Source organism: Hippocampus bargibanti, linkage group LG13, assembly GCF_051943395.1.
Source record: "Hippocampus bargibanti isolate YZ-2025 linkage group LG13, ASM5194339v1, whole genome shotgun sequence".
Classification (NCBI taxonomy): domain Eukaryota; kingdom Metazoa; phylum Chordata; class Actinopteri; order Syngnathiformes; family Syngnathidae; genus Hippocampus; species Hippocampus bargibanti.
Genome location: NC_142746.1, coordinates 11,868,380 through 11,883,860, shown reverse-complemented (window position 1 = coordinate 11,883,860; position 15,481 = coordinate 11,868,380). Strand labels below are relative to the sequence as shown.

General features: G+C 39.6%; 1 protein-coding gene across 1 annotated transcript; it reads left to right on the top strand.

The window, feature by feature from the left end:
• The first annotated feature begins 74 nt into the window (after positions 1-74).
• On the top strand, positions 75-12,009 carry LOC148889325 (uncharacterized). Its single transcript, XM_089012540.1, has 16 exons — positions 75-283; positions 2,926-3,002; positions 3,092-3,172; positions 3,509-3,565; positions 3,646-3,831; positions 4,147-4,260; positions 7,096-7,141; positions 7,246-7,336; positions 7,469-7,610; positions 7,700-7,804; positions 7,884-7,977; positions 8,076-8,109; positions 8,264-8,338; positions 8,748-8,850; positions 8,931-9,040; positions 10,099-12,009. Exons 1-16 carry the CDS (start codon positions 226-228, stop codon positions 10,232-10,234), a joined length of 1,509 nt encoding a protein of 502 aa, XP_088868666.1. The 5' UTR covers positions 75-225; the 3' UTR covers positions 10,235-12,009.
• The last annotated feature ends 3,472 nt before the right edge of the window (positions 12,010-15,481 follow it).

The window sequence follows — 15,481 nt, the reverse complement described above, 5'->3', positions numbered from 1 at the left end:
GGAACTATGCGAGAAGGGGTTGGTGGATAAAGGTGTACTGCGCCTTTAAGACGCCACTCAAGCTCGTCAGGAAGCGGCCGGCGACTCTTTCGCCTCCGACTACTTACACTCCCACTACGAGACGCCGCCAATTCCGACGCCACGGTTGTCCGGTGTCAACGCCGTCCCTCGCCTGTCTTCAAACTGATTCTTCGGTGGAGCTACTTCGGGCCACGATAATGCTGGATGGTTGCGCTCATGAAAATCACCCGAGACATATGTCGCCTGTTGGGGCTCCTCAGCGGTAAGACACATTTTACCTCAAACTTCTGAAAGTCGACCAAAAGTGAGACAACGACTGATTTCGAAAAGCCAGTAGACTGACTCCTTCATAATCTTTTTATTTTCGGAAAATGTAGATAAAAAGTGTGTTTTAAGATGACTTCGGTGGTGGGACAATGCCAACTGCACCCTTTTCCTCGAATCATCTTTAGTCAGTCCATGCCATAAACATGACCTAATGCACTTCTAAAGATAGACAATCTTATTCCACTGAATGCGGGGTCGTGAAAAATAAAATTAGATCAATATTTGGATTCATACTCAAGCTTGAAAAAGGATGACTGGAGTGAGGGGAGAGGAGGGGCAGCACGTTGGAATGACAACAATGCCTCAAATCGTTGCCTGGGGCCTGCAGGCAAGTGCAAAAAAAGTCAGGACATTTACAGTTGCCTGTAATGCTGTCATTGAGTGCTGTCATCGGGTGATGAATGCAAAAAAAATTAATCATTGATGTCATTGTCGTATTTAGTGGTGCAATGATTAATTAACAAGACCGATGATGTAAATGAAAATTGTCTTTGAGTGATGAATTCTTCTGTAGTCCTCCATGAAATCAGACTACACTAATCTTCTTTGTTATACAATAAACTACAGCCATAATCATTTTTTCCCATTTTGATATCATACCTGCAGATACATTAACGTTTATTAATTGTTCATACTATTGTAGTGTAGTGTATGTATGTGGTCATTATAGTCACACAAAAACTCAGGAACTAATTCTACCATGGGCCACATGTCACCCAACATGGTCGTGTCCGAAGCTCAAACTGATGTTACGATTGTCCCTCGTGTTGAGAGTTGAGCTCGCATTCTTTTCACACACTCGGTTTAGTGAAGTCTGCATGCAAGTGACCAGTGTAAAGCCATTCAAGATGGGAAGACATCAGCAGTTGCCTCTATCGCACATTAGCACAGTGTTACACTCACCAGGAATTCATTCCTAGAGGTCTGTGAATACTAAAAAAAAATCTTATAAAAAAACAACACCTATCACAATCCAACTCTCACACTAATCTAACACAAAACTAACCCGACCATCATCCTTGTGCCGCATTCTACAGGCATAACCACTCATCTCGTGTTTGAGCCATCTATGAAAAGCATAATGGGATTGAATAGATTTAAAAAGCCTCAAGAATGAGATGCGGGGATGATGTGCTCAAGATTTAACTGTTACTATTTCGCTCGACATTTGTAAAACGACTTGTGCTCATATGCTCCGAGATTGTATGAAATATAAACATTGTATCTCACAATGAACATGACACCAGTGTATCTTCTTTGGATTTTTTTCCTTTTTTGAACAGGTTATCATATAATGAGCCTTTCTTTCAGCCAAGTACTCCGACCAGGAAAGACAGAGGTGCTTTTGTTGCGGCTGTCCGACTACATTGGATTCGTGTTACAAAAACCTTCCTCTAAAGTAATAAAAAAAGTAAACTGTATTGTAGTCAAATGGATTTTGGCAATCTTTTAATGTCATGTGAAAGTTTTCCTATAAAGACAATTAAACCGAACACCATTGATCAGGCCACCTAATCATACAAATGAAACAATTAACATTGCGATGCCAGATTACTGCAGAAAGCCTGAAATTGTATTTACTATAACTATACTATATACTATAGTATTTCTATTACTATTTCATTCCACTTGAACAAAAAGACACCTGACATTACACCCTTCCCCACATCTCGGTGTATTTTGACATTGTTTTTGTGGCTCTGTCATCTGTGGGACTTTCACAGTGATGCTTCTGAGAGAAAGGTTCTCAGTGTCAAACACTACTGCGGCTTGGAGCTGACCCCATGTTCTAGTTCAGTTTCCTGAGAATGTGTCAGCTTTCCTGGGTATTTGAAGACAAAACTATGACCTCATATCTGCACTCTCCAAGATGTGTCAACACAGAAGTCCACGTTTATCTGCCATTTATCTGGCATCATGGTGTCCGGGTAATCTGACTCTGGGAGCCAATCAATCAGGAATTTACATTGTGACACCTCTAATTCCAGGACATGCTATCTGAAAATCCTCAAGGAAAGTGAAACCACCTGAGAGACTGATTGAAACCATGTAACATGTTTCTCAAGTGATCAGGTGGTGAAAAGATGAGATTGTTTCATGTGAATGTTTCGTTTATTGTTTATTGGAAAATCTGGATAGACTTTATTCTAGTTTAAATTTGGTAATTACAGCGCATAAAAATATTTTGCGTCTTTCCATAATTAAAGTCATTGCATTTTTTAAAAGTAAAGATTAAATTAGGAAAGGGAGATGTAATGGTATGAGCCAATCGTATTTGCTTGGTCGACTAGCGATGCATGGCTATAGACCAAATAGCGCATGCGCTGCAGCGAGTCTGTCATACCAGAGTCTACAAGAGCCTCACACATGTCAATTGCTTTTCTCCCTCCGACTAAGCTGGCAGTCCTAATAAAGAACCTCCACTTTATCCAGAAGTTGCATCATTCAAAGTGTATGCAAGTATTTGGGGAAAATCGTTGGTTGGATCAAATATAGTTAGAGTTGTGTTTTACTGTATGAAATAAGCAGTTTCTGATAGTTTACAGTAAAGACATAATGAGCTTTTCTCCCCAACAGGTCCGCCTCCACAGCAGCAGGAACAACAGTTGAACTGTGGTGCCGCATCCCCCGATGATGCCGGTGCTTTGTCGCAGGTAAAGAAAAACAGTGTCACTGCTGGCAGGGCACCATCAACATTGTATCGACAAAGCTTCATAGTGCCAATCTGACCGTCTGTGTTCAGGGTGAATTAAAGGCGGAGGAGGATCTGAGCGAGGAAGAGAAGGTCAGATGCAGAGCAGAGCAACGCAGGGCCAAGAAAAAGGCTAGTCCTTGCATTTTGCTGCTTTTGAACATTGCTGTGATAAACGGTGCACGATATATTCCTTCAGTGTCAAATGTTTAAAAATTTAGGACGTTCGTTGTCTTATGTGCACTATCCCCTGGCTCACTGCCATCACGCCAATTTTTTTTCTCTTCCACACGCACTGGTGCATGTGACTGCAGTGACGTTATCCGTGTGGAAAAATGATGCCTGTAAAACCTTTGAGGCAAATATTTTGCTTCATTTTTGTGTGTGTGTTTTCAGTTACCTGTACTAGGTATCAAATAATTCAATGAGGTTTCACTGCCACAAATCAACTTTCAAATGTCTTTCCAGCGCCGTCGAAAACGTAAGAAGCTAGAGCAGATGAAACAAAGTGACAAAGCAGAACAGGTCATCTAGTTTTCTACATCTGATTTTGCTGTGCGACATTGGAAAGATAAAAATATTGTTATTTTTATCTCTCTCCCTAGGTTGAAGACAGCGGAGCCGGTGACTCAGAATTGGATGACAGCAATTCGGAAGCTCATGTGGAGGAGCAAATGCAGCTTCAAATGGCAGACAAAAAGGATACAAAACCAGCTGCCTCACGCAAGCTCATTACCTCCAAGGCCACCGCTATACCCAGAGGGCATCAGAAGGCCACATCAAATGAAGAGGTGTGGGCCTATTCACCTATTACAACACTCCTTAAACATTGGGGGAGTGAGTGGATAACCTATGACCTCATAGAGAGTTTGGTTTGGCCAGATATACAATTCCAAAAAGCATCCATTCAGAAGACCTGTTATATAGCAGTCAAAAAATTGTATTAAATAGATTTTTTTTCCAGAAATGTTGTATGTAGGATATATTTATAAATCTAAAATAAAAATGCCACTTAAGGCTAAGCTGCCCAGCCCTCTCCTTCCCTTCACAATATGCCTTACTCAGTCAATAAGTCTTTGTACAAAATGTCTCACTGTGGTCCACAGGAGCAAGAGTGGGACGTCAGCAGCGCCTTCTTCACCAACGCTGCCAGCCACATTAAGCCTAAAAAAACATGCCGCAAGTCCAAAGAGAACAAGGAGAACGAGGCCAGAAAGGAGGTACTTAACCTGTCATCTCGCGTGATGAGGCGTTTTGTCTCAATATTTGTGTGCCACTAATGTATTTGTGCCTCTGGGTGGTGTAAATTTGGTTGACTTTGCACCACCTTTAAAAACTATATAAACTAGAAACTTATAAACTTTATAAACTAGACTTTGCACCACCTTTAAATGTAGCAGCTGGAGCGTGTGTATCCGTTTTTGGGATGGGCGTTTGATGAAATGATAGGCAATGGAATAAAGTCCCGCCATTTTTTTTTCGGGAGTCCGTTCTCCGAATGATCTGACTGTTTTATGAAAACTGAAACACGTTGCACAAAGGAGGAGCTGCGTCATAGTGTGAGTGTAGCTCAACTTCCCATAGTTTATTTTGGCAGCAAACCAGTGAGTCTCGAGGATGTATGATGATGTGCTTTAGGACACAATTATTCAATAACCAATCTACACAATTCTTATTGAGTCATCATGCCGATCCGTAGTATTGATTGTAATATTGTTGTCAACTATTTTGGTAAGAGAAGTTGTGGTGGAGCGGTTAGCAAGTCTGCCTTACAGTTCTGATATCTGATGTCTAAATTTGAGCTTCCCTCTTCCTGCGGCCCCGCTGACTTTGCATATTCTCTGGTCGTGCGGCTTCCTATAGGAACTAGTCCAAAAACATACCAAAATCTAAATTTATACTTGAATCATTTTTGAGATGATTTAAAATATCGTCCTTCATTTGTTGAAAAAAAACTCCTGTTTTTCAACAAGAGAAGAATTTGATAATTGCCGCCCTAATAATGCCATTTAAAGAGAAGTCAAAATCAGACAGAAATCATTTTTGTAATTTATCCATTAAAAAACAACCTTAAAGATGACACGAAGAAAACAACCTTCTCGCTGCCTCATCAGTAGTCAAGAGGGCCCTCTACATTATTCGATTCAGAACCAATACAATGTGAATACAGTTCTTGAAAAATAAATACCACCCAGGGTGTTGTCTTGAATGTGGGAGTGTCTCTTGTGTGCACTGAGCAAAAGACCAACACTATTCGACTTAATTTACAACTGATTCTTTTCTTCCAGACAGTGGCTTTTTTAGGTGTTCAATTACATCTTTCGGCATATACATCCGCCTTCGTCAGAGTAAGAAAATAATCTGTTGTAAATTAGATAACAAGTAGACAGTATGAACTTAATTTAACACAACTACTATTCGACTTTGTTAAACAGATAACTCAATTGGCACCTTCATGTAGTGGAAAAACACCAGGCTCAGTGCCAACAGTGATGAGATAAAGCGTTACTATATATGGGCCAGCAAGTTATTCATTCTTCTTGCAGACCCCGCTTGTCTTGATACTTATACTGTACTGTTTAATTGACCAATTAGCACCATGTGTACTGTAATTTTATTTCAACCATTGTTTAACTATTGTATCTCCTTAACGTGATTAATAGATATAATTTCCATTATTTCTTGGGAAGGGTTATCATACCCTCAAAAGCACTTATTGGGCATCTCAATGTATTCAAATACTGTGGGGAAAAACACATCGAAGTGGCGAAGTTGAAAAGTGAAATTTATTGGATCGCTTCATTGTTAGCTGGTTTTGTTTTTCATTTTTTAACAAGCCCAAACTTTTGTATTTTACTAATGAGGATATTATATGAGAAACTAGACACAAAACTTTAGAGTTGGCCTTCAAATGATGTTTCCCCCAAATGTGTTTAGGAATTTACATATGACATTCACTGTTTGGAACGAACCCCTGAAATAAATTAGCCTTGTTACATATCGTTTTAAAGTGTTGAAATTCACTTCTGTGCAGGTAGATAAAACCGTGTCTTTTTTAAAGGCATTTAGGTTCTGACTCAACCAAAGCAAAATAATCACATTTCTCAATACTGTATAATGAAGTACAAACTACAAAGTCAAACTAGGTTAAAATGCATGCGTCAACTCAAGACCCGGGCATGATCTAGCCCGCTACCTCATTTTATATAGCCAGCGAAAGCAAATCAAGCATGGCAACTTTCGGATGCTTGCTGAAATCATTTTCAAAATATCTAATCGTCATATGTAATTAACATCTTTGATATATGTTGAATGTTTTTGGCAAACTCCGTTTTACAGTAACTCAAACACTAACTGAGCCAAACATTATTCATCGCTGCAGCTCTCACAACTAGTTATCCATCAATTTGTCGTGTACTGTATATGTAATAATATGAGGAAGTGATTAAACATCATTCACAGTCCTATTGGCCTTCTGAGATAAACCATAACTATCGGTACAATGCGTCCCATAAACAAAATGACACACCCGTGTTAAATGAATGCCTCTGTGGCAATGTCGATTAAAAGTAGATGTTGTAAGGCACAGGTGTCAAAGTCAAGGCCCGCCACATCATTTTTTTCGGCCCGCGAAAGCAAATCTAACTTGTTAAATTCCATGATGATTGCTAAAATCTGAGCCAAAATTTCATATTTTTGGATGTCAACCACAATAAAAGTCATTATTCTTGACTTCAGATTTGAAAACGAGTTATTCATTAATTTGCTGTGTGCTCTATATGTAATATTTGAAGGGATTTAAACATTCTAATGGGTTCCCCAAATTCATAACGGCCCTCGAGAGGAAACCATAAGTACAATGTGGCCCGCGGCAAAAAATGACTTTGACACTCCTGTTGTAAGGAGGGAATTTCTTTTGTGTTTGGACAAAACACAAAAGCAATTCGCTCCTTTGGCCCGCAACTGCAGTGCCCATCACTAATATTTATGCTATATGCCCACCTGAATGTCTACATTGATAGCAGTGAATTGAAATGATGTTGATGCCTTTGCAGACAAAGGTAACTAAGATCACGACGAAGAAAAGCACGTCACTTGCTGGTAAATAATGACTGAAAATACAAGTACCATTCAAACCTGTTCAATTTTCAGATTGTGGTTGTGCAGTTGCCTTGTCACTGAAAAACACATTTATTTCACTGTAGAAAAAGGAATCAAGCTCGTACAAGAAGGGCAGTACTTGCAAGCAGCTCGCATGTTTACAGAAGCCATCAAATGTGATCCAAATGATTACAGGTGCGTCTCCTCATCATTACTTGTATTTGTTCCTTTATTTAATGCATACTTTTAAACATATCGAGGTCCTTGACCAAGAAATGATGCACATGCTGGAAATGCATGTTTTGCTTCCAATTGATGTTGCCGCAGGTTCTTTGGGAATCGATCTTACTGCTATTACTGCTTGGAGCAATACGCTCAAGGCTTGGCAGATGCCGAACGCTCCATCCAGCTCGCGCCGGAATGGCCCAAAGGACACTTTCGCAAGGGCAGTGCTCTCATGGGCATGCAGGTGGGCTTTCGCGTCACACTCATGTGATGTGACTTTGGTCTTTTCCCGTGGGAACAATTGGTTGACGACAGCATGCGAATGTGTCCTAGCGCTACAGTGAGGCGGAAAAGGCCATGGAGCAGGTGCTCAAACTGGACAAAGACGTTGAAGAGGCTGTCAATGAACTCCGCAACTGCAGAGTGCTGCAATTGATGGTGGAGAAAACTCAGAAACATTTTTTTCTCTTTCAAATGGTGACATTGTCGATTAACATGCTACTTGATTGTGCTTCAGGAGTTTGGCTTTGAAGAAGTGGAGTGCGTGTCACTTTTGGAGAAATTCCCGACGGTGCAAGCTGTTTTGACATCTTATTTTGATGCTGCTGCAGGTTAGTTCACATCCATGTCACATCGCAAAGATTAATTTTGGGTGCCATCAATAAAGAGGGTAATCACGTCCTCAAGCTTTTCTTTCTTTACTTTGCAGCTACAAGCCAAGATCAGTCACTTTTACAACAAGGGTAACGTGATATTTATGCATGGAGACTGTAAAGCATTTGCATAGTTAGGTTGTGTTTGGGTGATCCAGTTTATGACATCTCTCAATCAGTAGACGTGACAAATTCTATTCTATTTGGGGATAGTCATCTTGCATTCACTTTGTTTTTCCAACAGCCCTTGCTCATCTCTTTGGGTTGGAAATGTGACGACAGAGCTGACTGAAAAAGACCTAAGGGATCTTTTTAAAATGTACGGTAAAATATTTGATTTGTTATCATTTCTATTTTAGGGCAACGATATGTAAATTATCATTTGACTAGTATGGTGACTTGTACAGTAAGAGGGGAGATTGCTTCACTCTCATTAACTTGTCGCGGACCAACTTGGACACTTCAATGCGTATCCTCTGGCATAGAGGTTAACATGCTAACTGTACAGTTTACAGTTGCATGGAATGCGTGTACAAACAAATAATACACATATCGGCCAGATTGATGGAGGAGGAGTTTTTGAAATGATTTGTGTTGGTCTCCTTTTTTATATACCTGTATCTAAAACATGGCAATTGAACAAGAGTGTGGAGACATTTCTTGTGCACTTTATATACAAAATGTTATTTTTTAAATCTCATCTTTGCTTGTGTTTTTTTACATGACAGGTATGGCGAGATTGAGAGCATCCGTGTGCTACATGAGAGGTTTTGCGTCTTTGTTAATTTCAAGAATGCCAGTGACGCCGCCCGTGCCATGGACAAACTCAACGTGAGTGCTTTAGCAACTTATGCTATTTTCTTTTCAGTGTGGTAACATCATAAAGGCCATTTACGTATACTCTCCCTCAGGGCTATTTCATTGAGAACACACATTTAGTGGTGCGCTATCCGGACCGTCGCCCTCACCGAGTCCTTCCAATTCCACTGAATGTCACGCAGCAAGTGGACACTGCTACTGGGTAAGAACCACGCCATTGTATAGTGGTGCCTTGACTCTCAAGATTTTGAGGCATCAGGACTTATGTGTAGCGTCCCAGAATATGCAGAAGATGGCTCCAAAACTCCATTGGAAATGGGCAGATTTGTCTGCTGGGAATTTGTGTCAACGAATATCAAATAGTTGTCTTGGTGCAACACACAACGATTCACCATCGCGTTATTTATGCTTTCCTTCTGATCAACACGAAGTTTTCAGACCAAACAAAGTACCGCAAAATGCATTATGTGTCGCGTTCTCGGTCAGGGGCGTTCCCTCCGTGACGTGACGTCAGGAATCGTCACCAACTCAAAAACAAGACTTCCTGAATATTCAGTGCAAGTCTTAAAACGTAAAATGTAGCTATATGCGGTGGAATATTTGTAAAATACGCTCAGTAGAAGTCATTTGAAGTGATTTTACAAATTATGGACACAACTTGTCCGGAGGCGTCGGTTGTCCTTTAAGAAATAGTTACCTAGAACACGATGAAATTAAACAGTTTGCACATCAGTCTTCAATTAATTGGTCACCCAAGGCCAGTAGAATACATAGATTTATATAGATTTACAATACATAGATTTAACAGTTAAAGGTATTTTGCAAATAAGCGTCAGTAATAAGCATCATGATGTTAGTTTTGTTAGCCTGGTAATAACATTTCTTTTTTTGTGTTAACATGAAGCTAGTTAGCTAATGTTACATGGTATTAGTCAGTCCACAGCAGGTAATTCCCTTGATTTCAGATTAAGTTTTACAACAAAAACACTACAACAGGGAGTGGAAGCCTAGAGCTTGAAACACGCAATTATCTTCATTTGTTTTCCAGAATTGCTCACAATCTGTTGCTTGTTGGGAAGTTTGCTAACATCATATGACTCCATTTTTTCCTTGAAACTCAATTTAAAAATTCAGTCGAGTCGCTGCTGGCCCCTAAAAAAATAATTAACTCCCAAGTCGGGTCACACACATGTCAAGGTACTACAGTTTTTTCCCCTTTCAAATAAACACTTAAGACCCATGTCCGCATCCTCTGCTCAGACCACGGCGACGAGGCCCCGTGAACGGAAACGAGTGTTACTTCTGGAGAAGCACAGGCTGCCATTTTGGAGACAAGTGTCGCTACAAACACATTCCCAATCAAAAAGGAAATGACAGGAAGCCGTGGTTGCCTTAAACTCGCGGATCTTCCTAGTTTACAGAAATCCAAGAAGCACCATCGAAACAACTGGACTATACGGTACTAAGCAGAGCAGTGTCTCTCGGCTAGTATGGTAAAAATGGAGCACTAAACTCAAGGATTAAGGTTAAAAAAACATGAGAAGTCATACATGTGCCACAATGTGGTATTGGGACTACGTGGAGAACAACACGATAGTGCGGGCCCCATGCCTTAAGAGGTCCAAGCAAACCTTACCGACATACACTAACATGTTTTCTTTCTATTTAGTTTTTTTTCTATCGGAAGTTGAAAAAAAACAGTATAAGGCCATCCTGAAAAGAAAAACATGGAAAAATTACAAGGAAACAAGTCAAGTTACACGACTAAAATTTTGGAATGTTTATGAGGAGCCATTAAGAAAAAAATATATATACAGTATATCTACGGACTTAAGTCCAAACATTACTGTCATCATTGTCGTGTTTATTTTTTTTCATAGAACCCAGATTTTACTCTTTAAAATAAAAACCTTTTGTAATATGACAATATTCTTGAAAATTATATTTTTTTCCTTGTAATGTAACAGGCATTTGTCAAAGAAGTGGCTATTTTGAAAAAAAAAAAAAAAAAAAAAAAAAAAAAAAAACGTTTGGAATGACTATTTTCGTATAACGATGACTACGCTCATAAAATATATTTCTTGTCTCATGACAAGATTTTGCTCTTGAAGTGTGGTCTCTCTTTTCTCTGATCAGATGTAAAATGACTAATTTCGTACCATAACATATTTTTTTTTCATTTATTGCTTCCATTTTACTCTTGGAATTCCTTTACTTGACCACGTTTTTGTTTTCAATCTGGCCTTCATACTATGTGGAAAAATCAGGATCAAACTAGAAGACTTTCAGTTCTCATCATCAGCCTGTGCTTAAAATTGGACTTAACTTTCCAACAACAGCAGTTTTTGTCAGAATTCCAAATCAGAAAACAAAAACTTCAGGGACTTCATCCTGATCGTTGTGTTTTCAACTCTTTTTCACTGCTGAGTCTATGCAAAAGAAGAATCTCAACTTTTATCTGAAAACACACACAGACACACCGTGCCACATAACATCTGCAGGGAAGCTACATTTGTTATAGATGGTACAGTTAATGCAAAACAATGTTTGCGATTGTTCAGTATTTTGTTGAACCAAATAATCTGGAGGTTCTGCATGGAAACAAAAAGGCATTTGCGTCAACACTAGTGCGGTAAAATTGGTATCATCCTAGTTTAAATCCACACTACATTTAGAAGTAAAAGTGACAGTATTTATTTCATATTTATAACTGTTCTTCACTTTTTTCTATTGAGAGTCCTGTCACATGATATACAATAGGTTGAACAAATGTGTTTAATACAAATTGTTTTAATGTTAGATAAGCATTCTTATTAAGCACACTAATGCTCACACTGAGATTTCTGCTCCTCTTGAGTCACTTTTTGATGACAGAAAAAGAGTAATGGGGAAACCAGACTTGTTAAGCTGTCACATTTGCTTAATAAACGCATTATGTATTTATATGCTTTGATGTTATCTGCACTTGGTTTAAGTTCAACATTTATTGGCTTCATTGTCACTTTTAATTCACCCATTTTCAAGATTTATTTTGGGAAAGGGCGTTTTAAATTTCAATGCACACATTTGGTTAACTGGGCACTGCGTTGTTGTTTATCTGTTGGATAGTTTGGAATTTTTTCACTGCACTGCAATGGAGTGTTTTATATTTAATAAACGTTTTTCAACTCATATTCGCTGCCAGGTATTTCCTTGTGATGTTTCGTGTTTCCGCTAGGTGGCAGAGTTTCACATGACAAATTTCCAGAAGTTGACTTTCAGAGTTGTGTCAGTGTAAAAAGAAGTTTTACACCATTGAAAAGGTTGGGGCAAGGTGACTTATCCCATCATGCTTACATAATACAAATATGGGCATAAAAATAAGAATAGTTTCCCAACTGCTGTGACTTTCTAAGCCTTCGTGGACTAAATAAATCATTGAATTGTGTTATTTTCTGTTTACGTGTGTTGGTGCTTGACCATACGTGATCAAATATCAGTTGTGTAAGGGGTTCAACGCTGACTATCAATGCCAAATGTTATCTCGTTAGATGCATTTTCCATTGAGTGTTTATTTAAGTTAATATGGGCATTTGAAAGAAAACCAACAATGTGTCATTCTTTGACTTTAATGTTTAGTTTCACAGTCAACTTTGGTGGTATTAAACAAATCCATGCCTCTTCTTTTTAAAAACTAAAATTTTGAGAAAAAAAATGCCCAACTGCTGCATATTGATAAGTTGACTTCACAGCCACCATGCTGGGCTGATCATTTTAGAAGTTTTTACTTTCAATTTGAAATAAAGAAAAAAATGCCTGTGTCCATCATAATGCACTGCTGTATCATGTGAGCTGCACATAACTTTAGAGGCATGTTTTTGTCGGAAATGCTCATCCAATTCCAGGAGTATTTTGACCTTTGAGGCTCCACTGTAAACAGTACACAATCCTGCACAAGTAACACCACGCCCGCCGCTCTTTGATTTGAATGTAAAGTCCAACAAACCAACTTTTCAGAGGGCAGTGGACTGCAGTCATGTGGAAAGCCAGCTTGTTTGTTGTTGGAGAGTGTGTCTGCATTTGATGCCCCCCACAGATTGCGGCGAGGGCACAGCAAGTTTGGTTGTTGTAATTAAAGAGGTCAAGAAAGAGAACGACAACGCAGTGTAAAGTGGTTTGAACGAGTGCCTCACAGTCTCAAGTTCGGAGTCTGACCTTGCACGGAGAGTGGATGTTCTTCCTAGCATTTGCTTGTCCATTTCTCTTGAGATTCAACATCCATAAACCATGTGCACATTGCCATTTTGAGCCCAACACCTCATTTCCCTTTTTATTTCTATACGTCACTCACTTTCCTCTCATCTCTCTGATTTGGCCTCGCTAATGGAGGGTCTGTTTTTCCTAAACGGCTTTAGCAGTCAAGGCGGGACCATCAGCCTGGCACCCAGTCCCCACCATCACGTGCGCTCACACACACAAGCATCCCAATTACAGCCCTTTTTACAAATGTGCTCAAAAATTCACACATGCAACACAGCGACGTAGAACTCTGCATGGAGTCCATCTAAGAATAAACCAGACCTCCTTAAAAAGGCTGCCACTGAGGTTTACTTGAAACCTGAAATAGTTCATCAACACGACGCCCCATGTCTTACCTTGACCATGTAGCTAATTTTGACCATCTAGCTAATTTGGTCGCGGATGCCCCCTCTTCCTTTCCCAAATAAACAGATTTAAAGATGTGTGATGGATCCTAAGTTGCGCAAGAGTGACCCCCTGCAAAAGCAGAGCGACATCATGTTTGACGTCTCCAGTGATGAGTCTTTCTGCTTCCTGTAGCATGATGATACGTTTGACAATAGTAACATATTCTTGGCTCGGGTTGGTATTTCGTTTTCAGTCACGTTCACCATGGATGCATTTGAGGTTGCGGCTATTTTGAATGTTGGTGGTTTGTGGTGCATTCGACAAGGAAAATATCTACGCTGCGGTACGGGAAGCTTCTTTAAGACACTTGAAGCTCTGAATGTTTGAATCTATTCCTGAAGCGAGGCCTTCCTGTCGGTCACTTGCATGTTCACTCTCGCCTGCACTTGTGTAACACGCTTTTGTGGTAGTTTGTGTAAGTGTGAACAACCAATCAGAGAGAGAGAGAGGTATGAGAGGCCCAGTTGGAAAGTTGCATAATCTGGTTAAAAATCCATTTCTCTCTGAAATTGTGGGTGGTTGTTGAGCAACAATGCAAAATGAAAGAGAAGCTTCAAAGTCGATTTGAAACGTTGAGTATGAAACACGTTTTCCCAATGGAAAAAAGTTCAAGAAACGACAACCATCCACAAAGTAATCCATTACATTTCATACTACAGTAAAGTCTCGTTATATCGATATCGGGTATATCGATAGTACTGCTTATTACGATACTATTTCTATGAACACAAGGAGAAAATTTACATGCCGCAGGATCGGATATATCGATAGTCCGGTTATATCGATATTTTTTCCGACTCCCGAGAATATCGATATAACGAGACTTTACTGTAGTTTCATGATAACCATTAATAGTGCTCCATCCCCAAAGAAAAGAGTTTTAAGACTCCAATGACACAGGCCTCGTGCAACTTTTGATTTGGTGCATAAATATGTGTACGAAACGATAATTTCAGTTACGCAAGTGCAAAAAGAGATTTTGGACACTTTAATTCATTTTTAGTGGTGTTTTGCATTTGAATAAAAATATCACACTGCGTGTTTTGGGTATTTTAGATGCTATAAAACGTTTTTCTGATGTCAGTTAAGAACAAACAAAAAACAAAAAAGTGACGTCGGTTGTCCTTTAAACAAATGTTGCTCATCTTTAATAAGTCCATAGAGTTGCTTGTTCTGTAGCCACAAGGGGACACAAGCCAGTGACTTCTTGTGCCGGTCTCAAGCCCGGATAAATACAGAGGGTTGTGTCAGGAAGGGCATCCGACATAAAAGCTTGGCCAAAACCAACATGCAGATCAAACGTCTTGAAGATGGAGGACACTGATTCGCTGTGGCGACGACCCCTGAAGGGAAAAGCCCAGGCTTAAACAGCATTTGCGCCATTGTGGGACTCTTGTCCATTCGTAGCGGTATCCCTTCTTTGCATTAAATTCAGAGCGGTGAAACTGCACACAAGGCTTGACATTGCTGATGCAGAAAAAAAAACGTTTCTTCTAACAAAAGTAGCTGTCATTTGAACGAGTGAGTGGTGGGATTTTTTTTAATATCCACAGACACATTCTCGTCACCTCCTTATTGTGATACCAATTTGCTCGTTCATGTTTGGGACGGACAGAAGTCATTGCACTGCTTTAAAAATAATCGCCAAAAATGTTATTCTTTTGTGAATGGAAAGAATTGTTTCCTCCCACTCGTTCCCGTTCCCTTTCACTTTACTCCGCACTACATTTACACTCAAATAAACAAACCCAACTCAGCAGCTGTGTTGTTCATAGCAAGCAGTCTGCATCGGGCCTCTTATCTCATCAATAAAGGCACAATCTTAAGCTTTATGTTCTTTGCACAGAAGTGATGTGAAAGGGGAAGGTGGGAGGGAGAGAGGGATTCAGGGAGGAGATATATGGAGAAGGAGGGAATGAAGAGAGATTTTCTTTTTTTTCACAACACACTCATTCAC